This window comes from Ursus arctos, unplaced genomic scaffold (assembly GCF_023065955.2).
Source record: "Ursus arctos isolate Adak ecotype North America unplaced genomic scaffold, UrsArc2.0 scaffold_14, whole genome shotgun sequence".
Taxonomy (NCBI): domain Eukaryota; kingdom Metazoa; phylum Chordata; class Mammalia; order Carnivora; family Ursidae; genus Ursus; species Ursus arctos.
In genome coordinates, this window is record NW_026622808.1 from 27173261 (window position 1) to 27194871 (window position 21611).

The following is a 21611-nucleotide window of genomic DNA, read 5'->3' on the forward strand; positions in this document are numbered from 1 at the left end:
CAGGACCACACCGGGGAGGCTGTCTGCCCCAAGAGAGTGGGAGGAGCTGTATTTAAAGGGGAAAGGTCAGGCGGTATGGGACATATGGAAATTCCCCCCGCCCCCCCTCCCCGCCTTTTTTTTTTTTTTTTAACTGTGCCTGGTTGTCAGTAGCCCTCTGGTCAGCTAGGGCTTCTGGATAGTTTGTGGTGACTCGCCTGATGGACCTGTCTTCAGCTCAGTGGTCGCTGTGGGCCCCTTTCCCTGCTCTGCATTCAATTGTTCGAGCCCCTTGCTGAAAAGCAACCTCTACAATTTACTGGGTGTCTGTGATGTTCTAGGAGCTAAGAACACAATGAACAAGACAGACATCATCCCTGTTCTTGGGGAAAATCAAGATCTAGGGTAGTGAGGGAATAAACACACAAAGAAATGTCGATTGCAGCTCTAATGAGCTTGGGGGAGTGCGGCCGGTGGATTAGAGGGCTGCGCTGGAGAAATAACCCTGGAGCCAAAACGAGATATTTAGCATGAGAAAGGGGTGGGGGAGGAGGTGTTCCAGGCAGAGGGAACTGCCTGGCCAACAGGGCTAGGAACCACCTGGTGCCCTTGAAGTAGGGGTGAGTATCCTTGGAAAGGACCGAAGGAGGCAGGAGAAGATGGAGAGGGACTCGACCGTCAACAGTGCCCTTCCCTTAACCTGAGTCCACTTTGTTGCAGAGAGGTGCGTCCTGTATACAGAACTCCTGGCCAGACTCCATTTCTTCGCCGCCTCACATCCAGCACTGGTGGGACAGCTGTGCCAACAGGCCCAGAGCTGGTTCCGGGTGTGCCCCCACCCTGTGCTCATACCCCTTGGGGGATTCCTGCAGCCCCCAGGAGGACCCCTCCGGGCAACCCTCACAGGCTGTCACAAGGGTGAGTCTCCCCAGCACAGCAAAAGTCCTGCCAGGTCCCGTCGTGCCTGAGGGCAGCTCTCTGGGGCTCCCCTCTGTTGGTAGGGAGGCCCCGAGGGTCCCATCAGGGTGTGCCCTTGCTGTCTCACGCTGACTCGACTGTCTCTGCGCCCCAGGGACGGTAGATTAGTATTGTAAATACTGCTAATGAGCCCAGAGCAAGGGGTACTGACTGCCTACAGATAGTTTCTGTGATTCACTGGCTCGTGCTAGTAAGTCCAAAGGTAGGAATTGTTGCCTGACGGGCCCCTGAGAGGCTGGTGGAACTAGTAGATTCCACCCCGCCCCTGCCCCTCCCCCTCCCCAGGTCACCAGAACATCAGAGAGACAAGACTCTGATTAGTTCACTCTGTATGTTTCACTTCCCTCCCTCCTTTGCTTCCTTCCTTCCTTCCTTCCTTCCTTCTCCTGTCTGTCCTTCTGTCCATCCATCCATCCATCCATCCATCGTCCATCCACCCTTCCTTCCTCCCTTCCCTCCTACATTCCTTCCTTCCTTCTCCTGTCTGTCCTTCTGTCTATCCATCATCCATCTATCATCCTTCCTTCCTTCCTTTCTTCCTTCCATCCACCCATCAGTCATCCATACTTTCACTAGTTATCTTCTTTCCATCCCTCTCTCCACACCACTCATCTTTCCATTTCCCTCTTCTGGACATCTTCCATCCGCTCACCCCTCCGGCCATCTATCCACCCAGCCATTCATCAGCTCGCCCATTCATCTATCAGTTGATTGATCCATCTACTCCTCTCACACCCATCCATCCGCTCACCCAGTTATCCAGCCAGCCATCTAGCTATCCCCTCATGCACCAGTCTACCTCCACTCCTCCAGCCCTTCATCTACCCCCCGTAATCTTTTGCATAACTATAAGGCCACCAAATAGACAATTAACTTGTGGTTCAAATGTCAGTTAATGCAACTCAGGCCTTGTAGGGAAAGCTACGTTCCCACAGCACAGAGCTTCCAAAATAGAAATTCTAAGAGACTAAGTATGATGCATGGAGGAATTGATTTCGGGACAGCTGCTTGAATGCTGTGTTAAGAAGCCTTCTGAGGCCGAATCTAGTTTCCTGGGTAAGGCTCTGTATTTATTAGGTTACAGGTTCAAATGCTATATAATAAAGGACAGGATAGCAGTAACTTAAGTAAAATAGCAGTTCATTTCCCTCTCGCATAATAGTCCAGGCGTAAGCGGAGGTGAAACTCCAAGTCTCCAAGGGGTCAGAGACCTAGACTCTTTCAGTCTTGTTTGCTGCCATTTTCAATGCGAAACCTCCATTTGATGGTTCAAAATGGTTGTTCCCGCTCTGACTCACACCATGGCCTTCCAGCCAGTGGGAAGTGGGAAGGGGAGGTGGATGGCACATCTCTTCTCTTTGAGGGCGTGCTCTGGAAGCAGAATTTGTCACCCCTGGGAGGAGGGTCTCATTGGCAAGAACTTGGCCATCTCCAGCTGCAAGGGAGCCTGGGAATTACGGGGTCAGGGTGAGTGCGGACTCTGCTAACATCTGTGCGCTGCGGGCTTGGTTACAAAAGGAAACACAACAGAATGGCCCCAGGGGACAAATCACAGATAGTGCAGTCACTGATTCGTGGTGTCTAGCGGAGCACAGGCGTAGAAGTTACAGTCAGAGCGAAGTTTTGTTTTTGCCATCCCTCCGGTGGGGAGATGTTCTGTGTTTTGGACCCACTGTGCCTCTCATACAAGCCCCAGTCCTGTCGAAGCTGAGAAAGTTTCTACCCACTCTGGGCTCCAGTTTGGTCATTTTGTAAATGAAAATTTGAGTTCACATTTCCAAGGTCACACCGTAAGTGACCAGAACAGAAAGAAAGAAAGAAAGAAAGATCCCATGTCCTCACTCCCTGTCCCAATGAGGCAAGAACAAAATCCGGGCTTCTCAGACTTGGACTGGCTCTGATTTCAACACTTCCCCCATGACTATTTTACATCTGGAGAAACTGAGGCACGAAACAAGGGAAGGAATTACCTGAAGGCGTTCAGAAAGTCTGGTCTCCAGCTACCTGGGCCAGTGTTTTCTCCCGTGTAACTTGGTGCCTCTCTCTCCTCAGCGATGTTTCAATCAGGACCCAGCAGCGAGCCCTGGGCTGGGTTTGCCTAAATTATCGGCAGATGTTTTGTTTCTTTGGAGCGCCAGCCTTTATTTTTTCACACATGTTGAACTCAAAGAGAAGTCAGAAGCAGAGTCCTTGTTCTCAGCCAATATAATTCCATCTCTGCGTCTTGTCCAACTAGGGCAGGGTTTCTCAACCATGCACTTTTGACATTTGGGACTGGGTCATCCTCTGCAGGGAGGTAGGGGGCATCCTCTGCACTGCACGGTGGTCCGCAGCACCACTGGCCTCCGTCCAGCAGATGGCAGTAGCGCCCCACTTCCCAGTTGTGACAACCAAAAATGTCTCCAGACATTGCCCAGTGTCCCCAGGCTCCAGACATTCCCCAGGAGCAGAATCGCCCCTAGGTGAGAACCACCGAACTTGAGAGACACTTATGACCTCGATGTGATTTGGTCCCTAAGAGCAACATAAACATTACAGCTGAGATCTGAATCTGGCCTGTGACAGCGCTGGCTTCAAAATCCTGGCTCTGCCACTTTCTAGGAGTGTAGCTCTGGACAGGGAACTGAATGTGTGCCTCAGTTTCCCCATCTGTGAAGTAGAGGCCCATTAGAGGACCCCGTAGCTAAGCACAGGAGCTGATGTGGTCACTGTTGTGTCTGTGTGGCCGCAGGCATCACTGCCATGGCGTGGAGCCTGGAGGAGAAGCTTCTGGTTGTTGGCTGCCAGGACGGCATCGTGGCTGTGTGGGACATGGGAGAACAGCAGGTGATTCACATCCTAACTGGACACACAGGTGAGGCTCGGAAAGTGGGGTTTGTCGACTTAGTCATCAAGATGAATAAGATTTCGGGGCGCCTGGGTGGTTCAGTCCATTGAACATCTCACTTCGGCTCAAGTGGTAATCTCAGGGTCCTGGGATCGAGCCCCACGTCCGGCTTTGCTCAGTGGGGAGTCTGCTTGTCCCTCCCCCTCTCCCTCTGTCCCTTCCTCCACTCCTGCTCTCTCTCTCATAAATAAATAAAATGTTCTTTAAAAAAAGATAAATAATGTTTCAACGCCATGTTTTAAAAAATCAAAATTAATGCAAAAAATCCACCATGAATAAATATCAAGCTGTCTTAACGACAGGATCAGCAATAGGGCTGTGCCAAGCCATATGGGAGCCAGCGGCAAAAGGGAAACTCAGTAATCTGGCACCTGCTTAAACTTGGCACCCGGGATGAGCGCCTCGCTCGCCTTACCTTAATCCTGGCCCAAGTCAGACTCCGGTATTTGGGAAGGCAAAATATAGTTACATATTGTAATGAGGACAACAGGGTGTCATCAGCAACAGTAACCAAAGTGACCCACTTAGGGCAGTTAGGTAAGGCATTTCTTCCAGTGGGGACGATTCAGCCAAGACACAAAGGGTGCGAAGAAAGAGGTGGGCGGAGGGCAGAGGGGTAGGGAGAGGAAGAGCATCCCAGGAATGGGAAGCAGCCAGTGCAAAGGCCCTGACAGCAGGAAGGAGGTTGGCGTGTTTGCAGAACAGCAAGGAAGCCATGAGGCTGGAGCTTGAGACATTGTGTCAAATAGAAGAAACAGTCACAAAAGCCCACATTGTGGATATGATTCATTTATACAAAATGTCCAGGACAGGCAGATCCAGAGAGACACAAAACAGAATAGCAGTTGCTAGTTGGGGAGGGAGGAATGGAAAGTGATTGCTCATGGGGATGGGATTTCCTTTTGGGGTGATGGAAATGTTCCAGAATCAGATAGAGGTGATGGTTGCACAACGTTGTGAATTATTATGCCACTGAATTGCACACCTCCAAATGGTGTACATGTTAGGAGAGGAAGGGGAGAGAATGCCAGGTTTTGAAAATATTCTAAATTTAGACCGTGGCGATGGTTGCCCAGCTCTGTGACCATACAAACACCAATGAATTGTACCATTGTCCATGTAATGGGTGAATTTTATGTTTGTGCATTATATTTCTTTTTTTTTAAAAATTTTATTTATTTATTTAACACAGATAGAGACAGCCAGCGAGAGAGGGAACACAAGCAGGGGGAGTGGGAGAGGAAGAAGCAGGCTCATAGCAGAGGAGCCCGATGTGGGGCTCGATCCCATAATGCTGGGATCACGCCCTGAGCCGAAGGCAGACGCCCAACCGCTGTGCCACCCAGGCGCCCCTGTGCATTATATTTCAATAAAGTCTTTTTTTAAGATTTTATTTATTTATTTGAGAAAGAGAGAGAGAGCATGAGCTGGGAGGGGGAGGCAGAGGAAGAAGCAGACTCCCCGCTGAGCAGGAAGCCCCATGTGGGGCTCGATCCAAGGACCCTGAGATCATGACCTGAGCTGAAGGCAGACGCTTAACCGACTAAGCCACCCAGGTGTCCCTCAGTAAAGGTGTTAAAAAATATTATATCATTGTGAACCAAGTATATATACTGTTTCATCATTTTTTTCTCAACATTTGGCCATAATCATTCTTCTCTTTCCATTGACTCTTTTTTCAACAACTTTATTGAGTTGTAATTGGCATACCATTCCACCCGTGTTAAGCGTAGGATACAACAATCTTTGGTAGATTTACTGAGTTGCACTACCGTCACCATAATCCTAGAACTTTCCAGCACCCCAAGGAGTTCTCTTTGCACTGACTGCCCACTTTGTAGTCCATCTCCACCCCCACCCCCAGCTCCGTGGCAACCACCGAGGTGCTTCCTGGGTCTATCCACTTGCCTTTTCTGGACATTTCGTGCAGGTGGAATTGCACGTGATGTGATCCTTTGGTGCACCGCCCAGCGTGTGTGAGGCTCGTCCTCGCTGTGCCATGTGGCAGTAGTTGGTCCTCTGCATTGCCGAGTCCATCGTTGCATGGAAGGGACAGCCTGTGTTTATCAGTTGATCACATTGGTTGAAGGACATTTACATGGTTTCCAGTTTGAGGCTGGTATGAGTCTCGCTGCTATGATCCATCGGGTGTCATCTTTATCATGTTGAAATGCAGCAAAAATAGTTCATTCTTTGCAACAGATCATGTTCCAGAATGTATTACATGACTTTTTTGTAATTTATTTTATTCCGCTTTATTTATTTATTTTTTGGTTCTTGCTATTTTAGGCTACTTCTAGTTATCTGCTATTGCGGATAACACTGAGACGAATCTCTTTTTACTCTCATCGATGTTTTTTTTCCCTTCTGTTGAATATTTCCAGTGAGTAGGAGTCTTGAATTGGAGGATGGGAGCATTTCTGCGGGTTTTGAGAAGTGGTATCTTATTGCTTTCCAAATAGGCTCTATGTATGTAACAAAATAACCACCCTCCCCAACCCCAAAGACACCAGCATCAGATGTTCTCAACTTTTTTTTTTTTTCTTCCAAGGGCTGGGAGTGAGGTGGGTCCTGATAGAGTGTCTGTCAAATAAGATTCCATTCATTTTATTATCATCGGGATGGCTAATTCTGTATAGGTCTATTGAATATTTTTATTTTTGTGAGTGTGAGCCGTCTGTTCAAGACCTGAACCCATTTACCAATGGACCTTGATTTATTTTTGAAAAAGTCATCAAACTTTGTAATTAGGGAAACTTAGTAATCAGTTTATTGGCAAAACAGAGAACATTAGAGGCATATGTACTAAGGAAAGTGAATGTTTCCCATCACATGCTAGCAAGCTGGATGTTGTTTGTCCTGGCTTGTGAGGAATGATGGTGAAGTTTTTGGGAATGTGGTGCGACGGTTGTCAAACACAGCCATTATTTTCTTAAATTTTTTAAAAGATTTTATTTATTTATTTATTTGAGGGAGAGAGAGAGGAGAGGGACAAGCGGACTCCGTGCTGTGAGCAGAGCCCGATGCTGGGCTTGATCCCGTGACCATGAGATCATGACCTGAGCCAAAATCAAGAGTTGGCTTGAGCAAGCAACTGAGCCACCCCGGGGCCCCAAACACAGCCGTTATAAAATATCCAATTATAGAAGCTTGCAGCTAAATCAGTTCTATTAAAACAAGGTAATAAATACACAAAACTCATCGCTTTTTTTTTTTTAAGAGTTAACATTGTAACACCAGGTCCTTACATTTTTCCCTTCTGTGATAACGTTGAGGCAAATTCTCTGGCTCTCCTCCTTTATGACCTTGCTCTCTCCTGGATATTTCTCTTTCACTGCCTACCCACTTTATTTTTTTTCAAGATTTTATTTATTTGAGAGAGAGAGAATGAGAGAGAGAGCATGAGATGGGGGAGGGTCAGAGGGAGAAGCAAACTCCCCGCCGGGCAGGGAGCCCGATGCGGGACTCGATCCCAGGACTCCAGGATCACGACCTGAGCCAAAGGCAGTCACTCAACCAACTGAGCCACCCAGGTGTCCAAAACTCAGCACTTTCTAGGTATTGTACACACTCTGTTACCCATGCTCTTGGCTACTATACCCGTGTGGTGGAAATGGGGTGCTTGCTACTGGTTTCTCTTTACAATCCTACATTCAATGACATCATGTTAGTGGCTTGAAATCAACCAGGGGTGAGAATATTTATGCCAAGGAAATTGGCAAATGCCACAAATCAGGGCTTTCCCCAAACTCCTTGGAGAGCCAGTTGTGAGACATTTACTAGCATATTGTTGTTCTAGTCCCTTCCCCCAAGGACTGTTTGGGCATACATAAGTATATGTGGTTTTATAGAAAGTCATGTAAGCTTTTGCTTGTATAACCTGTTTTTTTTTTCCCGTAACATCACATATTTTGCCTCTTTCCATATTACGTATATATCTAATTCATTTTAACTGTGGCATAGTGTTCCATGTATGGGGATATTTTGTAACACATTACTATTTATACACACTTTGGGTTTAAAAAATATCCAAATTGGGGTGCCTGGGTGGCTCAGGCGTTAAGCGTCTGCCTTCGGCTCAGGGCATGATCCCAGAGTCCTGGGATCGAGCCTCGCATCAGGCTCCTCTGCTCCACTGGGAGCCTGCTTCTTCCTCTCCCACTCCCCCTGCTTGTGTTCCCTCTGTCGCTGGCTGTCTCTCTCTCTGTGTCAAATAAATAAATAAAATCTTTAAAATATTTATATATATAAATATATATATATATAAATATATATACATACATATATATATATATATATATATATATATATATATATATCCAAATTGTAACAAATAAAAATTACCCACTCTCCTCCTGTTATTTGAATTATAAAGAAGTAAAACTCCCTTTGGTCTCTCCCATCTGTCAGTCTCCATGGAAGTGATCAGTACTCACAGTTTGTTATATGCCATAAGCAATTTTTTTCTGGGCTTATGCAGACATAGCTCTGTATAGGCTCATGTACTTTGAGTTTTTGTCAAAAGCAGGTGGTGCTATTTTATACAGTGATCTGTAATTTGCTTTTTTCACAATGTATTGTAATGATACTTTGTAGCGGCTGAGAGCTTGGGCTCTGGGCTGGAATCCTGGCTCCACTACTTATTAACCATGCGGTTTTGGATAAGTTACTGTACTCAGCTGTGCCTCTGTTTCCGTATCTGTACAATGGGATAATAATAGTACCTCATAGCATTTTTATGAGATTAAAGGAGTTTAATGTATGCAAAGTACTAACCACTACACTTGGCACATAGAAAACCCCCGGTAAGTATTGGCTGTTGTAATAATTTATTACGTTTAAGTGTATATGTAGATCTATCTTATTATTTTTAATGGCTGCATGACATTCTTTATAAGGATGTACGATATTATTTAACAACTCCCTTTTCATAAATAGGTGGTTTGTAATTTTATTTTTAGAAGACAACACTGCAACTAACATCCTATATCTTTACCCACCTATGCTATTATTTCAGCAAAGACACATTCCTGGAAGTGAAATTTCTGAGGCAAATTGTATGGACATTTTCCCTTTTCCCCTCTTTTTCTGAGCATTTTATTTCCAAATAATTCTAGACTCACAAGAAGTTGCTAAAATAGTGCAGAGAAGTCCCTCGTACCCTGTATCACTTTCCCAGAATGGCAACATCTTATGTAACTATAGTGTATTAACAAAACCAAGAGACAACACATTTTAACTTTTAGTAAGTGTTACCAAATTACCCTCTACAAATTCATATCAATTTATACTTCCATCAGCAAAGTATGAAAGTAACTTATTTCTTGTATCTTTGGTAGCAGTCCAGGGATCAATCTTTAAAATTTTTGCCAGGGGAGCCTGGATGGCTCACTAGGTTAAATGTCTGACCCTTGATTTCAGCTCAGGTCATGATCTCAGGGTCATTAAGCCCTGTGTAGGGCTCCTCACTGAGCGTGGAGCCTGCTTAAGACTCTCTCCCTCTCCCTCTGCCCCTCCCTTCCAACTTGTGCGTGCACACATGCGCGTGCTTTCTCTCTCTTAAAAAAATTGCCAATATTTTGCATAATAATGGTATATTGGTATTTCATCTTGCATTTTTGTGATTACTAGTGAGGTTGCATATCATTTTCTAATGCTTATTGTGTACGTGTACTATATTTGTAAATTTCCTGTTTATATTCTTGGTCCAATTTCTGAGTAGGTTGTTTGCATTTTCCCTGCTTATTTGGAAGAAACTTTTGTTTATTAAGGAGAGTATCCATTTTCTGTTATATATTACAGATATTTTCTCTTCATCTGTCATATGACTTTCAACTATATATTCAACTTATCCTCCTGAAATTTTGCATATTTACGTAATCCAGTTGATCAAATTTCCCTCTTTATGTCTTCCAAGTTTCATGTTTTGCTTGGAAAATATCTCTCCAAGATTGTAAAGTCTTCTCTATAACCTTATCTTGTTTTTACACGTTTATTGATTTTAAGCACTCCCTGGATGATGCTGAACTTTTGTAAATTTCAGCGATCTCTGTTTATCACATTCACATATGGACAATTGCTTTAATCACAGCCAGTTTGGGGCTCTTAATTGAGTTTTGCCACATTCCATTATTTGTAATTTGCTTATGTTTGAATCCATCATCTTTTCTAAACCAACAGGCATTTTGGGAGTTGGAAGTCAAAAATGTTTCCAGCTAATATATTCTCCCTAACCCTGGTCTACTGCAGGAGAGGTGAGGTGTGTGGAGGTGTTTGCCAAAGGGACGCTCGCCCTCTCTGCCTCAAAGGACCACACACTGCGTTTGTGGGATTTACTCTCTGGGCAGGAGAAATTCACCATTTGGGATGGAGGTTCAAAATCTCCCACTGACCCTGAGATCTGGAGTCTTCACATGGATGAAGCAAAGAAGGTTGTGTATGTGGCATCTGGCTCAAAGGTAACTAACACCTGCCCTGTTTGCAAAGGAAAGCTGCAACCAGAACATTCCAAGACTGCATATGCTATTTCTAGGAGGTGGGTCTCCCCGATACGGGGCGGGCATAAACAGGGGTGCACAATCGCTGGATAGGATGCCATAAAGGGTTTCAAACTTGGATTAGATGATCTTGACAGTTCTTTCCGACCCTAAGAGTTGAGATCTTTCACCTTTTTTTTTTTTTAAGATATATTTATTGGGGTACCTGGGTGGCTCAGTTGGTTAAGCCTCTGACTCTTGATTTCTGCTCAGGTCATGATCTCAAGGTCATGAGATGAAGCCCCACATTGGGCTTGAGGCTCACCGGGGTGTCTGCTTGAGATCCTCTCTCTCCCTCACCCTCTGCCCCTCTCCCTGAACTCTCTTACACACACTCTCTCTAAAAATAATCAATAAATAAAGTATCGGTGGGGAGGGGCAGAGGAGAGAATCTTCAAGCAGGCTCCCCACTCAGCAGGGAGCTGATGGGGCGGGGGGCTCCATCTCATGACCCATGAGATCATGACCTGAGCAGAAACCAAGAGTTGGAGGCTTAACTGACTGAGCCACCCAGGTACACTTAATTTTTTTTAATTGGTCATTTTTAGTGCTATAAATTTCCCTCTGAGTACAGCCTTACTTGCATCCCACAAACCTTACTCTGTCATGTTATCATTTACCTTCAGTTTAAAATACTTTCAGATTTCCCTTTTGATTTGCTCTTTGGTCCGTGGGCTATTTAGAAGTATGCTCTTCATTCCCAGATATTTGAAAAGTTCCCAGGTAGCTTACTTTTTTCCTTCCTAACTTAATTTCATTTGTATGATGAATACTTTCAAATGTATTGAGACTCATTTTAGGGTCTCTCTTGGTAAATGTTCCCCATACATCTGAAAACAATATGTATTCTGCTGTGTTATTCCTTTATGTCAATTATAACCCTATGATCTGAGTGTGTGATGAATAGAGACACAGTAGCACAGCGGGTGAAAGAAAGTTTAGGAACTAAAGGCATGGGGGAAAGTCTGTACCTAACTCCCAGTTGACTTCTTTGCAAGTTGAGTGATCTTGAATGTCACCCTTCCGCTCTGCCTCCATTCTTCATCTGCCTGATGAGATTGTGACTGAAACACCTGGCATAGTGCTTGGTGCATAGTAAGCACCAAATACTCAATAGCTATTAATTATTATATTTTATTAGTAGCGGGCAGTTGTTAACATAAATAATATTGGTGGTTTATCAACTGTGCTGTCCAATATGGCAGGTCACCAGCCAAATGTGGCTACTGAGCCCTTGAAATGTGCCTATTCTGAATTGAGATGTGTTGTAAGTACAAAACACACACTGGCTTTCAAAGCCTTAGTACCATAGAAACAATGTAAAAGAGTTCAATAGGAATTTGATATTGATTACATGTTGCCATGATAACATTTGGACATAGGGTTAAACAAAATACATTATTTAAATCAATTTCACTTGTTTCTTCCTACTTTTTTTAAAGGGACTAATATAAAATTTGAAGTCACACAGCTTGCATTATACTGTTCTTGACAGTGCAGGCTTAAATATTAGAGACGTGTTGACTGATTTCAAAAACTGGTTAAAGAAATCATTTTTTTTTATCAGCAGAAGTTTGGGAAACACAATAAAGAAATAAGAAATAATAGGGGCACCTGGGTGGCTCAGTCAGTTGAGCATCTGACTCTTGGTTTCAGCTGGGGTCATGATCTCAGGGTTGTGAGGTCGAGGCGGTGTTGGGCTCTGCACTCAGCAGGGAGTCTGCTTGGGATTCTCTTCCTCTACCTCTTCCCTCACTCAGTCACTCTCTCTTGCTCTCCCTCTCTCTAAAATAAACAAATCTAAAAGAAAGAAGAAAGAAAGAAAGAAAGAAAGAAAGAAAGAAAGAAAGAAAGAAAGAGAAAGAAAGAAAGAAAAAGAAAAAGAAAAGAAAAGAAAAGAAAAGAAAAAAGAAATAAGGGCACCTGGGTGGCTCAGTCGGTTAAACGTCTGCCTTTGGCTCAGGTCATAATCCCAAGGTTCTGGGATCAAACCCCATGTCAGGCACCTTGCTCATCAGGGAGCCTGCTTCTCCCTCTGCCTTTGCCTGCTGTTCCCCCTGCTTGTGCCCTCTCTCTCTCTCTCTCTCTGTCAAATAAATACATAAAATCTTTTTTAAAAAGGGGCGCCTGGGTGGCTCAGTCGTTAAGCGTCTGCCTTCGGCTCAGGGCGTGATCCCGGCGTTATGGGATCGAGCCCCACATCAGGCTCCTCTGCTGGGAGCCTGCTTCTTCCTCTCCCACTCCCCCTGCTTGTGTTCCCTCTCTCGCTGGCTGTCTCTATCTCCATCAAATGAATAAATAAAATCTTTTTAAAAAATTTTTAAAAAGGCTTTAAAAAAAAGAAATAAGAAATAAGAATTAATCCCAAAGACAACCACTGTTTTAACATATGTATGAGTTTGTTTCTGTGGAATGTGTGTGCACATACAAGTGTGTATGTGTGTGTAAGTATAACACAAAATGGGGATAAAAATGGGGATAGAAAGCTAGCTATGCAGCTTTAAAAATCTATCTTTATTTGCCCATACCTCAAACTTTCTTCAGAAACAGCAGGCTTAGTGATTTTGTGAGATGTCCTGCATTGACTCCACTATCAGTTCATTAAACTGATCCCTTCCTACTGGACATATAGGTTGTTTCCAGTTCTTTGTACTTTCAAATAACTGAGACAACTTTTCTTATACATAGATCTTTGTATCTCTCATTTTTTTAAGGTTTTATTTATTTATTTGAGAAAGAGAGCAAGTGCACACACATGTGTGCCCTCCCCCTCGAGTTGGATGAAGGAGTAGAGGGAGAAGGAGACTCCCTGCTGAGCGGGGAGCTCCATCCCAGGTCCTCGAGATCATGACCTGAGCCCAAGGCAGACGCTTTACCGACTGAGCCACCGAGGCGCCCCTCTCCTTATTTCTTTAGAGTAAACCCCAAAAGTAGAATTAATGGGCAAATGTTTACTCTTTAAATGGTTGCTATTGATTTTTTAAGAGATTTTATTTATTTATTCATTTGAGAGAGAGTGAGAGAGAGCAGGAGTGGGGGTAGGGGCACAGGGAGACACAGACTTCCCCCTGAGGGGCTCTATCCCGGGACTCTGGGATCACAACCTGAGCTGAAGGCAGACTCCTAACTGACTGAGCCACCCAGGTGCCCCGGTTACTATTGATTTTAAAAGGTACTTTTTTTGGTGAGGTTAACTATGAAACCTGCCGTATTCAATAATTACTTGTAGTGGACAGATACATGAATGCATACAGTATGGCTGACTTTTTCCCCCATTTTTAAGATTTATTTTGGAGAAATTTTAGGTTCATGGACATGTTATAAAGCTATTATAGAGAGTTCCCGTATACCCTGCTATCCAGTCTTCGGTCATGTCAGCATCTTGCATACCCAGGAAACATCTGTCACAGCTAAGGCATGAATACTGGTAAAGTTTCTAGCAACCTCACTCAGACTTGACTCCGATTTCATCAGTTTTTCCACAAATGTCCTTTTGCTGCTCTAGGATCTAATCCAGGATACCTCTCCCCTCTGCCTTTTTTTTTTTTTTTTTGGCACTAACTGTTGAAAATAAAATGCACGCACTATGAAAAAACACAGTTTTTGCAGCCGACTCCAGAGTCTCTCACTGAGATTTCTCTTCCTTGGCATGATTCCATCAGGTCAGTGCTTGGAATCTGGAAACTGCAGAGCTGGTTTTCCGTATCCTGGGAGATGTCTCCGACCGATGGATGTGCACAGCGGCACTGGCTTCTCGGGCCACGCTGCTGACCGTGTCTGAGGTTGGCGTGGTCAGTCTGTGGAGCTCAGCCACAGGAAAACTGCAGGGGAAGCAACATTTGTCCAGCGTCAGAGAAGAAACACCTACCTGTGGGGTCTCGGTCCAGAAGCAGGGCAAGATGGTGACGGGGTTTAGCAAGGGCTCCATCTCTTGGGTAAGTCCCTCTCCTGAATGTGGTGCCCGCACCGCTCAGCTCCAACGTGCCCAGGGGTCCCAGAAGTGGGGAGAAGCCACTTCACCTTTGATCATTTCATAAATGACATTTGGTGTCTTCACAAAAATGTCTCTAGACATTGCCAATTGTCCTCGGCCGGCGGGGGTGGCACAAAATTGCCCTCCCCACCCCTTGAGAACCGCTGCCCCGGACACATAAAGTGAACAAAGCAAACTTGCAGAAGAGTGTCTCTGATGGGTCGTGCAAGTGCTCATCTCTGCAAACAGATGCCCCGCAAAGCAGACAACGGTCCCTTCTGGGGGGAGGGGAGGATGGCAGGAAAGGTGAAGAGAGGTTCATGGTGTGCTCTGGATACTTCTTTTTTTCCCCCCACCTTATACGGTATTGTTGTTTAATTTTTTAAGTTTTAAAGGAAACATGTTTTTAAAGATTTTATTTATTTATTTATTTGAAAGGAGAGAGAGCACAGGCAGGGGCAGAGGGAGAGGGAGAAGCAGGCTCCCTGCTGAGCAGGGAGCCCAATGTGGGACTCGATCCCAGGATCTTAGGATCATGACCTGAGCCGAAGGCAGACGCTTAACCGACTGAGCCACCCAGGCGCCCCAAGAAACATGTTTAAAAAAAAATCATCAATAACAGCCACGGGGAAATTCACTTTCTCCTACCCCTGCTAAATAAAGGTGAACAAATTTATATTTTCTAAGTATTGGCTTGGATTGGTGCAAACAACTCACTTTTCTTGGCCCCCCCATGTGTCCCGTCTGTGCCCCTCACTGAGATAACTAGCAGACAGCTTTTGGCTCATGGACTGGTGGCGGTCAGATACTCAGAAGTCAGTAGCTGGACTGGGGCTGCGGGACTGAGGAATGAACCATCCTCTTAGGTCTGAACAAAATTAGTTCTGAAACTCGGGAACGGGGAGAAACCAGTGTTTCGATCTTATCTGAGATCTCCAGCACTCCCCCAGGGGCAGAAAACAAATGCTGGAATGTTCTCCAGGTCTCTGAGTTGATTACAAAAACAGCATCAACAACAATAATACTAGCTGCCAGGGTTTGAAGGCTGACTGTGTGCCGGGGGTGGGAGGGGTGGGCATTCTACGCACTTCTCAGGCCATGATGGCCCTGTGCCGTGGTCTTGTATCATTGCCCATTTCACAGATCAGGAAACTAAGGCACCCAAGGGCTAAGGCATTTGCTTAGAAACTGATGAGTGGCAGAGCCTTGCATCCAAGCTCCCGACCCTGGACCCTTTACCCCTGAAAATGCTTGATAGGCACCCTTGACTTTGTACAGGTTTCCCCCGAAGGAGACAGCCTGCTGGAGAAGCTTCCGGAAGCCGTGAGGTTCCTGGTACTCTCTGAAGACGAGTCCCTTCTTGCTGCAGGTAGCGTCTAGCTCTTATTCGGAGCCATGAGGAGGCAACCCCGGGTTTGGTTGGAAGAGCAGACGGGCTTGGGGCAAGGCAGGGAGGCCGTCTTAGACCAGCGGCTGGCAAACCTTTTCTGCAGCGGGCCACACGGTATGCATTTTTGGCTTTGCAGACCCGGTGGTCTCTGTCGACCCAAATCAAGCCAGTCCCTGTAGCGTGGAAGCCACCACAGATGCTGTCTCACGTAGGCGTGGCTGCGCGCCGGTCAGACCTCGTTTATGAAGGCGGAAATTTGGATTCCGTATCGTGTTCACCTGTCAGAAAACAGGAATCATATTTTTATTTTCGTGAAACTATTTAAAAATGTGAAAAGTCTTCTGAGCTCACAGGTCATACACAAGTAGATGGTGGGCCAGCTGTGGCCCATGGGCTGTAGCTTGCCAACCCCTGTTCGTTATCTCTGAGATGGGGTGGTTATCCCTGCCAGACGGGTACAGGGATGGAGGGGTGCCGCGTGAGAGGATGGGGTGCACTCAGGGGTGAGCCAGCCCACGCGACCCCTGCTTTTAGGGGCTCTCAGGCTAGCAGACGGTAAGGTAGCCACAAGGAAGAGTGGTTGGTGCAATGACCAGACAAGAATCAAGGGTTACAGGAGGGTGTGACGGGTTTCCCTTCTTGAGTCTGAAGCAATCAGGGAAGGCTTCCTAGGCGGTGACCAACAGATACTCTTCAGCCTGATTTTTTTTTTTTAAGACTATGTTTTAAAGATCAGTTTTGAAGGGTGCCTGGCTGGTTCCGTCAGAGGAGTGTGTGACTCTTGATCTCAGGGTCGTAAGTTCAAGCCCCACCTTGGGTGTAGAGATTACTTAAATAAATAAATATTTTTAGAAAATCAGATTGGGGTTTGCAGCCAAATTGAGCAGAAAGTGCAGAGATTTCCCTTATACCTCCTACCCCCTATACTCACAGCCTCCTCCAATATCAGCACCCCCCCCCACTAGGGGGTCGCATTTGCTATAAACGATGAACTGCATAGACACGTCATTGTCACGCAGAGTCCGTGGCTTACCTTAGAGTTCAGTCCGGGTGTTGTACATTCTGTGGGTTTGGACAGACGTAATCTCATGTGTAATGATATATGTTCACCATCATAATCTCAGGGTATTTGTTCTGCCCTAAAATTAGCCTGATTGTTTTTTAAAGACTTTATTTATTTATTTGAGAAAAAGAGGTGGAGATAGCAACAGAGATAGCGAAAGAGAGCACAAGCGGGGAAGAGAGGGAGCCCTACACGGGGCTCGATCCCAGGACCCCGGGATCATGACCTGAGCCAAAAGCAGATGCTTAACTGACTGAGCCTCCCAGGCGCCCCCAGCCTGATTTTTATAAAGCCATTTCCAGCAATCAAAGACAACAGTAGACCAGTGCTGTCCAGTAAGGCAAACCACAAACGTGAGCCACGTTTGTAACCGAGTGTCCTCATGACCCTATTGAAAAAGGCAAAAAGATGCAGGTGTCATTCGTGTTAATAACATATCTTGTTGAATCCAACACATCCAAAAATTCGACATGAAATTGATATAAAAATTATTAATGGTCTATTTCACATTTTAAAAAATTCTTGTGCGAAGGATATGAAACCTGGCACATGTTGTCCACTGACAGCTCGTCTCAACTTGGCTCAGCCACAGTAAGAGCCACACGTGGCTCGTGGTGACCATACCCACATGGAGAGCGCAGGTCTAAGAAATAAACAGCCTCTGAGCCTGACTGATGGATGATTGACTGATCATACATCTTCCATCCTGTTTCCAGAAGAATTTTAGGTGGTGTAAGTATGTGTGAAATGCAGCATGGGGAATAGGAATGACAGAAGAAATAAAAACGAGGGCTAGAGGCACACCATGGAATCAGGACCAAGGCCAAAGGCACTGAGGACCTCAGTGACCTAGAGCCTCATCACAGTGGGTCTCCAGTGGGGCTCTGTCCAGCAGCCAGTGAAGAGGGGCCTGAACGGCTTCCCCATCCACAATGTTGGGACCCCACCCATTGCTCAGGAGATGTACCCTGATCCCAACTTAGATCAGGCAGGGATTTCTTCCAAGTGTCATAAACGGAATTGCGGCTCTGGCGTCCCCAAGATCACCATCAGGTCTGATGATTTGCTAGGGCTCAAAGAACTCAGGCTCGTGCTCGAAAGGATACAGATGAAGATCAATGAAGGGTAGAGGCACTTGGGGCTGAGTCCAGAAGGCACCTGGCACGAGCTTCCTGCTGTCCCCTCCCCGTGGAGTCACGGGGACAGCACCTACTTCTCTCAACAACAGGGTGTGACGACAGTGTCCCGCCAACTAGGGAAGCTCACCCCACCTTGGTGGCCAGGATTTTTCCTGGGGGTCTGTTATGTGGATCCGGCTGACCACCTACACAGCTGACCTCCGTCTCTAACACCCCCTGAGGTCAAGCCGATACCACGTGTCCCAAAGCTCCCACCATAAATCACATGTGAGCACACGCCATCCCGTGGGCCCAAGGCCTCAGAAAACAAGGAGACTTTGATCAAGCAGGGCATTCCAGGGGCCTAGAGGGCAGCTCTCAGGAGCCAGGCAAGGACCAAACCATGCGTGTGCGGGATGTCAACAACACCAAGCTGCTCAGTTAATCCTTTACCGCTCAAGAATGGAATGCAGATATCCTTGGATAGCAGATGTCCTGATGCACTTGATCCGTTTCCAGTAACGTCCTTCTGTGTGAGCCTCAGGTTCCAGTCGAGTTCAGCGAAACAATTCCATGGAGGGCCTGGAGAGGCAGTAAGATGGGCTGTCAGCCCCCAGCTTCTCCTGCGCCGACTTGATTCCGGCATTTCCAGGAAATGGAACTGAGTTGGTGCAGGCCAGGTGCATAGCACACAGCCCCAAACCATCACCCCCAGGGCTGCGGGCCCTGGAAGAGCTGCATAACCTGGCCTTTGCCCACTTTCCTGCACCGCCAGGGGTCCTCTCAACAAAGCATTCACCCACCCCATTTTGGAACACACATGAGCTAGTCGCCCTGGGTGGGGAGCCCGAGAAAATGCAGAACGCCCATTGTGAATACAGAATACAGTTAAATTTCAGATAAACAACCAATCAAGCTTTCAGTATAAGTATATCCCATGTAATATTTGGGATATACTTATACTAATCAGAATTTCACTGTTTATCTGAAATTCAAATTTAATGGAGTTGTCCCTTGGGTTTTTTGCTTTGTGTTGCTTTGTGTTAAATCTAGCAACCCTCTCTCTCCCTCATCTCCCGCTCCTCCACTCCGCCCCAGCCACACTGGCCTCTGTGTTGCTCCTGAGACATACCCAGGCCTCTCCTACCTCCTGGTCATCCCATGCTGTTCCCGCTCTTCCAGTGCCTGCCCCCTTCTCATATGGCTGTTCCAATGTCCTGTGGTTGCTGTAACAAACGACCACACAAACGTGATGGCTCTGACACAATAGTAATCTCTCTTCTCACAGTTCTAGAGGCCGGAAGTCCAAAATCAAGATGTGGGCAGGGTCACGCTCCCTCCAAAGGCTCTGGAGAAGAATCCTTCTCTCTCTTTTTTTGCCCTTTGAGCTTCTGCCTTGTGATTCTTTGACTTGTGGCCACATGTCTCGGTCTCTGCTTCTGCCTCCATGTTGCCTTCACCGCCATGTGTGTCTCTGTGTCGTCATATCTCACGGCACCCAGTCCCCTGACTTCATTGTCCTCATCACAGACTGTAACTGCTTTCTTTTCCTTCCTATCTTCCTCCTTCCCTCCCTTCCATCTTCAAAACATGCCTACGTATGTCCAGTTTTGTGCTGGTTCTGGGACGCTGCGAGCAGCCCAGACAGGCAGTCCCAGGGTTCCAGAAACAAATAGTCTTGTGATAACAGATGACTTGGCTGTTTCCTGTGAGGTTATTGATCAATGCGGTCTGCTGCCCCCCTCTCCGCAGCTACAGGCTAGGTGAGGATGTCTCTCTTGTTCAACACCGTATTCCTCCCACCTCCTCGTAGCAGGTGCTCAGAAAAATCTTTGTTGACTGAACTGAATTACTCTCGAGCTCCTCCAGGAGTGAAAGGGGTAATCCCATGCCTTGCATTTCAGGGTTTGGAAGATCTGTGCGGATATTCTTGGCCGACTCACAGGGGTTTCATCGATTCATGGCCACTGACCTTGAACATGAGGACATAGTGGAGACAGCCGGTTTTGGTCCTGAGAACAATCTGATTATTACTAGCTCCCGGGACGCACTCATTCAGGTGAGGGATCAGCCTCACTCCGCCTCTGACATAGAAAGTATGATTCCTTAGGGGTCTTTTTGCTTCAAAATATAGAGATATAACCTAGTACAGGTGAGGGGCGCCTGGGTGGCGCAGTCGTTAAGCTTCTGCCTTGGGCTCAGGGCGTGATCCCAGCGTTCTGGGATCGAGTCCCACATCAGTCTCCTCCATTAGGAGCCTGCTTCTTCCTCTCCCACCCCCTGCTTGTGTTCCCTCTCTCGCTGGCTCTCTCTCTGTCAAATAAATAAATAAAATTAAAAAAAAAAAACCCTAGTACAGGTGAAACAAGGCAGGTCATTGGGAGGATGTGGGGGAGGGATCCCCGAGACCCAGCGACAGACCTGGGGGTGGGGGGCGGGAATTACCAAAATGTTCAACAAAGGATATAGCGTTCCCACCGAAACCTGAAAACCTGGGAGGATTTTGGCCTTCAGAGTGGGGCAGGGTTGGGGGTACATGGAGGAAAATTCCCATTGAGCTCAAAGTTGTCCTGCTGGTGAGAGAAGTACATAATAAACTAGCGGTTCTCGGAGCGCCTGGGTGGCTCCGTCAGTCAAGCATCTGACTCTTGATTTCAGCTCAGGTCACGATCGCAGAGTCTTGAGATCGAGCCCTATGTGGGGCTCTATACTCAGCAGGGAGTCTGCTTGAGGATTCTCTCTCTCTTCCTCTGTCCCTCCCCACCGCTCTCTGTCTATATATATAAAAAAATAAAAAAATAACACAAGTAGCTGTTCTCCAACATTCTGGCCTTAGGACTGCTTTACATTCTTAAAGATTATTGAGGACCCCAAAGAGCTTTTGTTTATGTCTGTTATATCATTTTGGTTGATAATTTTTTACCAAATGATTTATTTTGGAATAGTTTTCAGACTTACAGAAGAGTTGCCAAAAAAGCAGAGAGCCCCATATCTAAATATCTACTCTTCACCCAGCTTGCTCCATATTAGTATCTCATGCCACCTGAGCCCTTTGTCAAAACTAAAAAATTATATTAAGATAATACTATTAACTGATCTGCAGATTCTGTTCTGATTTCACCAGCTTTCCCACCAATGTCCTTTTTTTCTTTACTCCAGGATCCAATCTAGGATCCCACGTTGTATTTAGTATCTATTGGTAATTACCATATTAAAAATTAGACATGAGGAAATCCAAAAATACATATCCATCGATTCATGAACATTACACGTCAGTGTAACAACAGACTTCTGTGAAAATAACTATAGTTTCTGAAACAAACAAACTTATGGGAAGAGCGTCATTGTTGCACGTTTGGACAAATCTCTTTCATGTCTGGCTTAGTAGAAGATAAACCGGCTTCTCATATTTGACTCTGCATTCTCTTATCTGTTATGATAGCACATGTCCCGTAGCTTCTGGAAAACTGCAGTGCTCACTCGTGAGAGGAAGAGGGTAGAAAAGGCAAATAACGTCTTGAATTATTATAAACACAGTTTTGCCTTTGCACGCCTTCCTGACGATCCCTGGAGGTACCCTCCAGGGGTTCCCTGGGAACACACTTTGAGAATTGCTGTGGTAGTGGATGGGAGGAGGTGTGGGGAAGTTCGAGGGGCTGGTGAAGGCCCCTGAACTGCAGCCTGAGA

At 46.0% G+C, this 21611-nt stretch overlaps 1 protein-coding gene across 1 annotated transcript in view; it reads left to right on the top strand.

Moving 5' to 3' along the window:
• NWD1 (NACHT and WD repeat domain containing 1) overlaps positions 1–21611 on the top strand; it is an 81517-nt gene that overhangs the window by 46619 nt on the left and 13287 nt on the right. The window contains exons 13-18 of the mRNA XM_026500448.4: positions 700–897; positions 3689–3811; positions 10094–10302; positions 14043–14315; positions 15632–15722; positions 19829–19983. Of these exons, the coding sequence (XP_026356233.4) occupies positions 700–897; positions 3689–3811; positions 10094–10302; positions 14043–14315; positions 15632–15722; positions 19829–19983 (1049 nt within the window). The remainder of the gene's footprint in view (positions 1–699; positions 898–3688; positions 3812–10093; positions 10303–14042; positions 14316–15631; positions 15723–19828; positions 19984–21611) is intronic.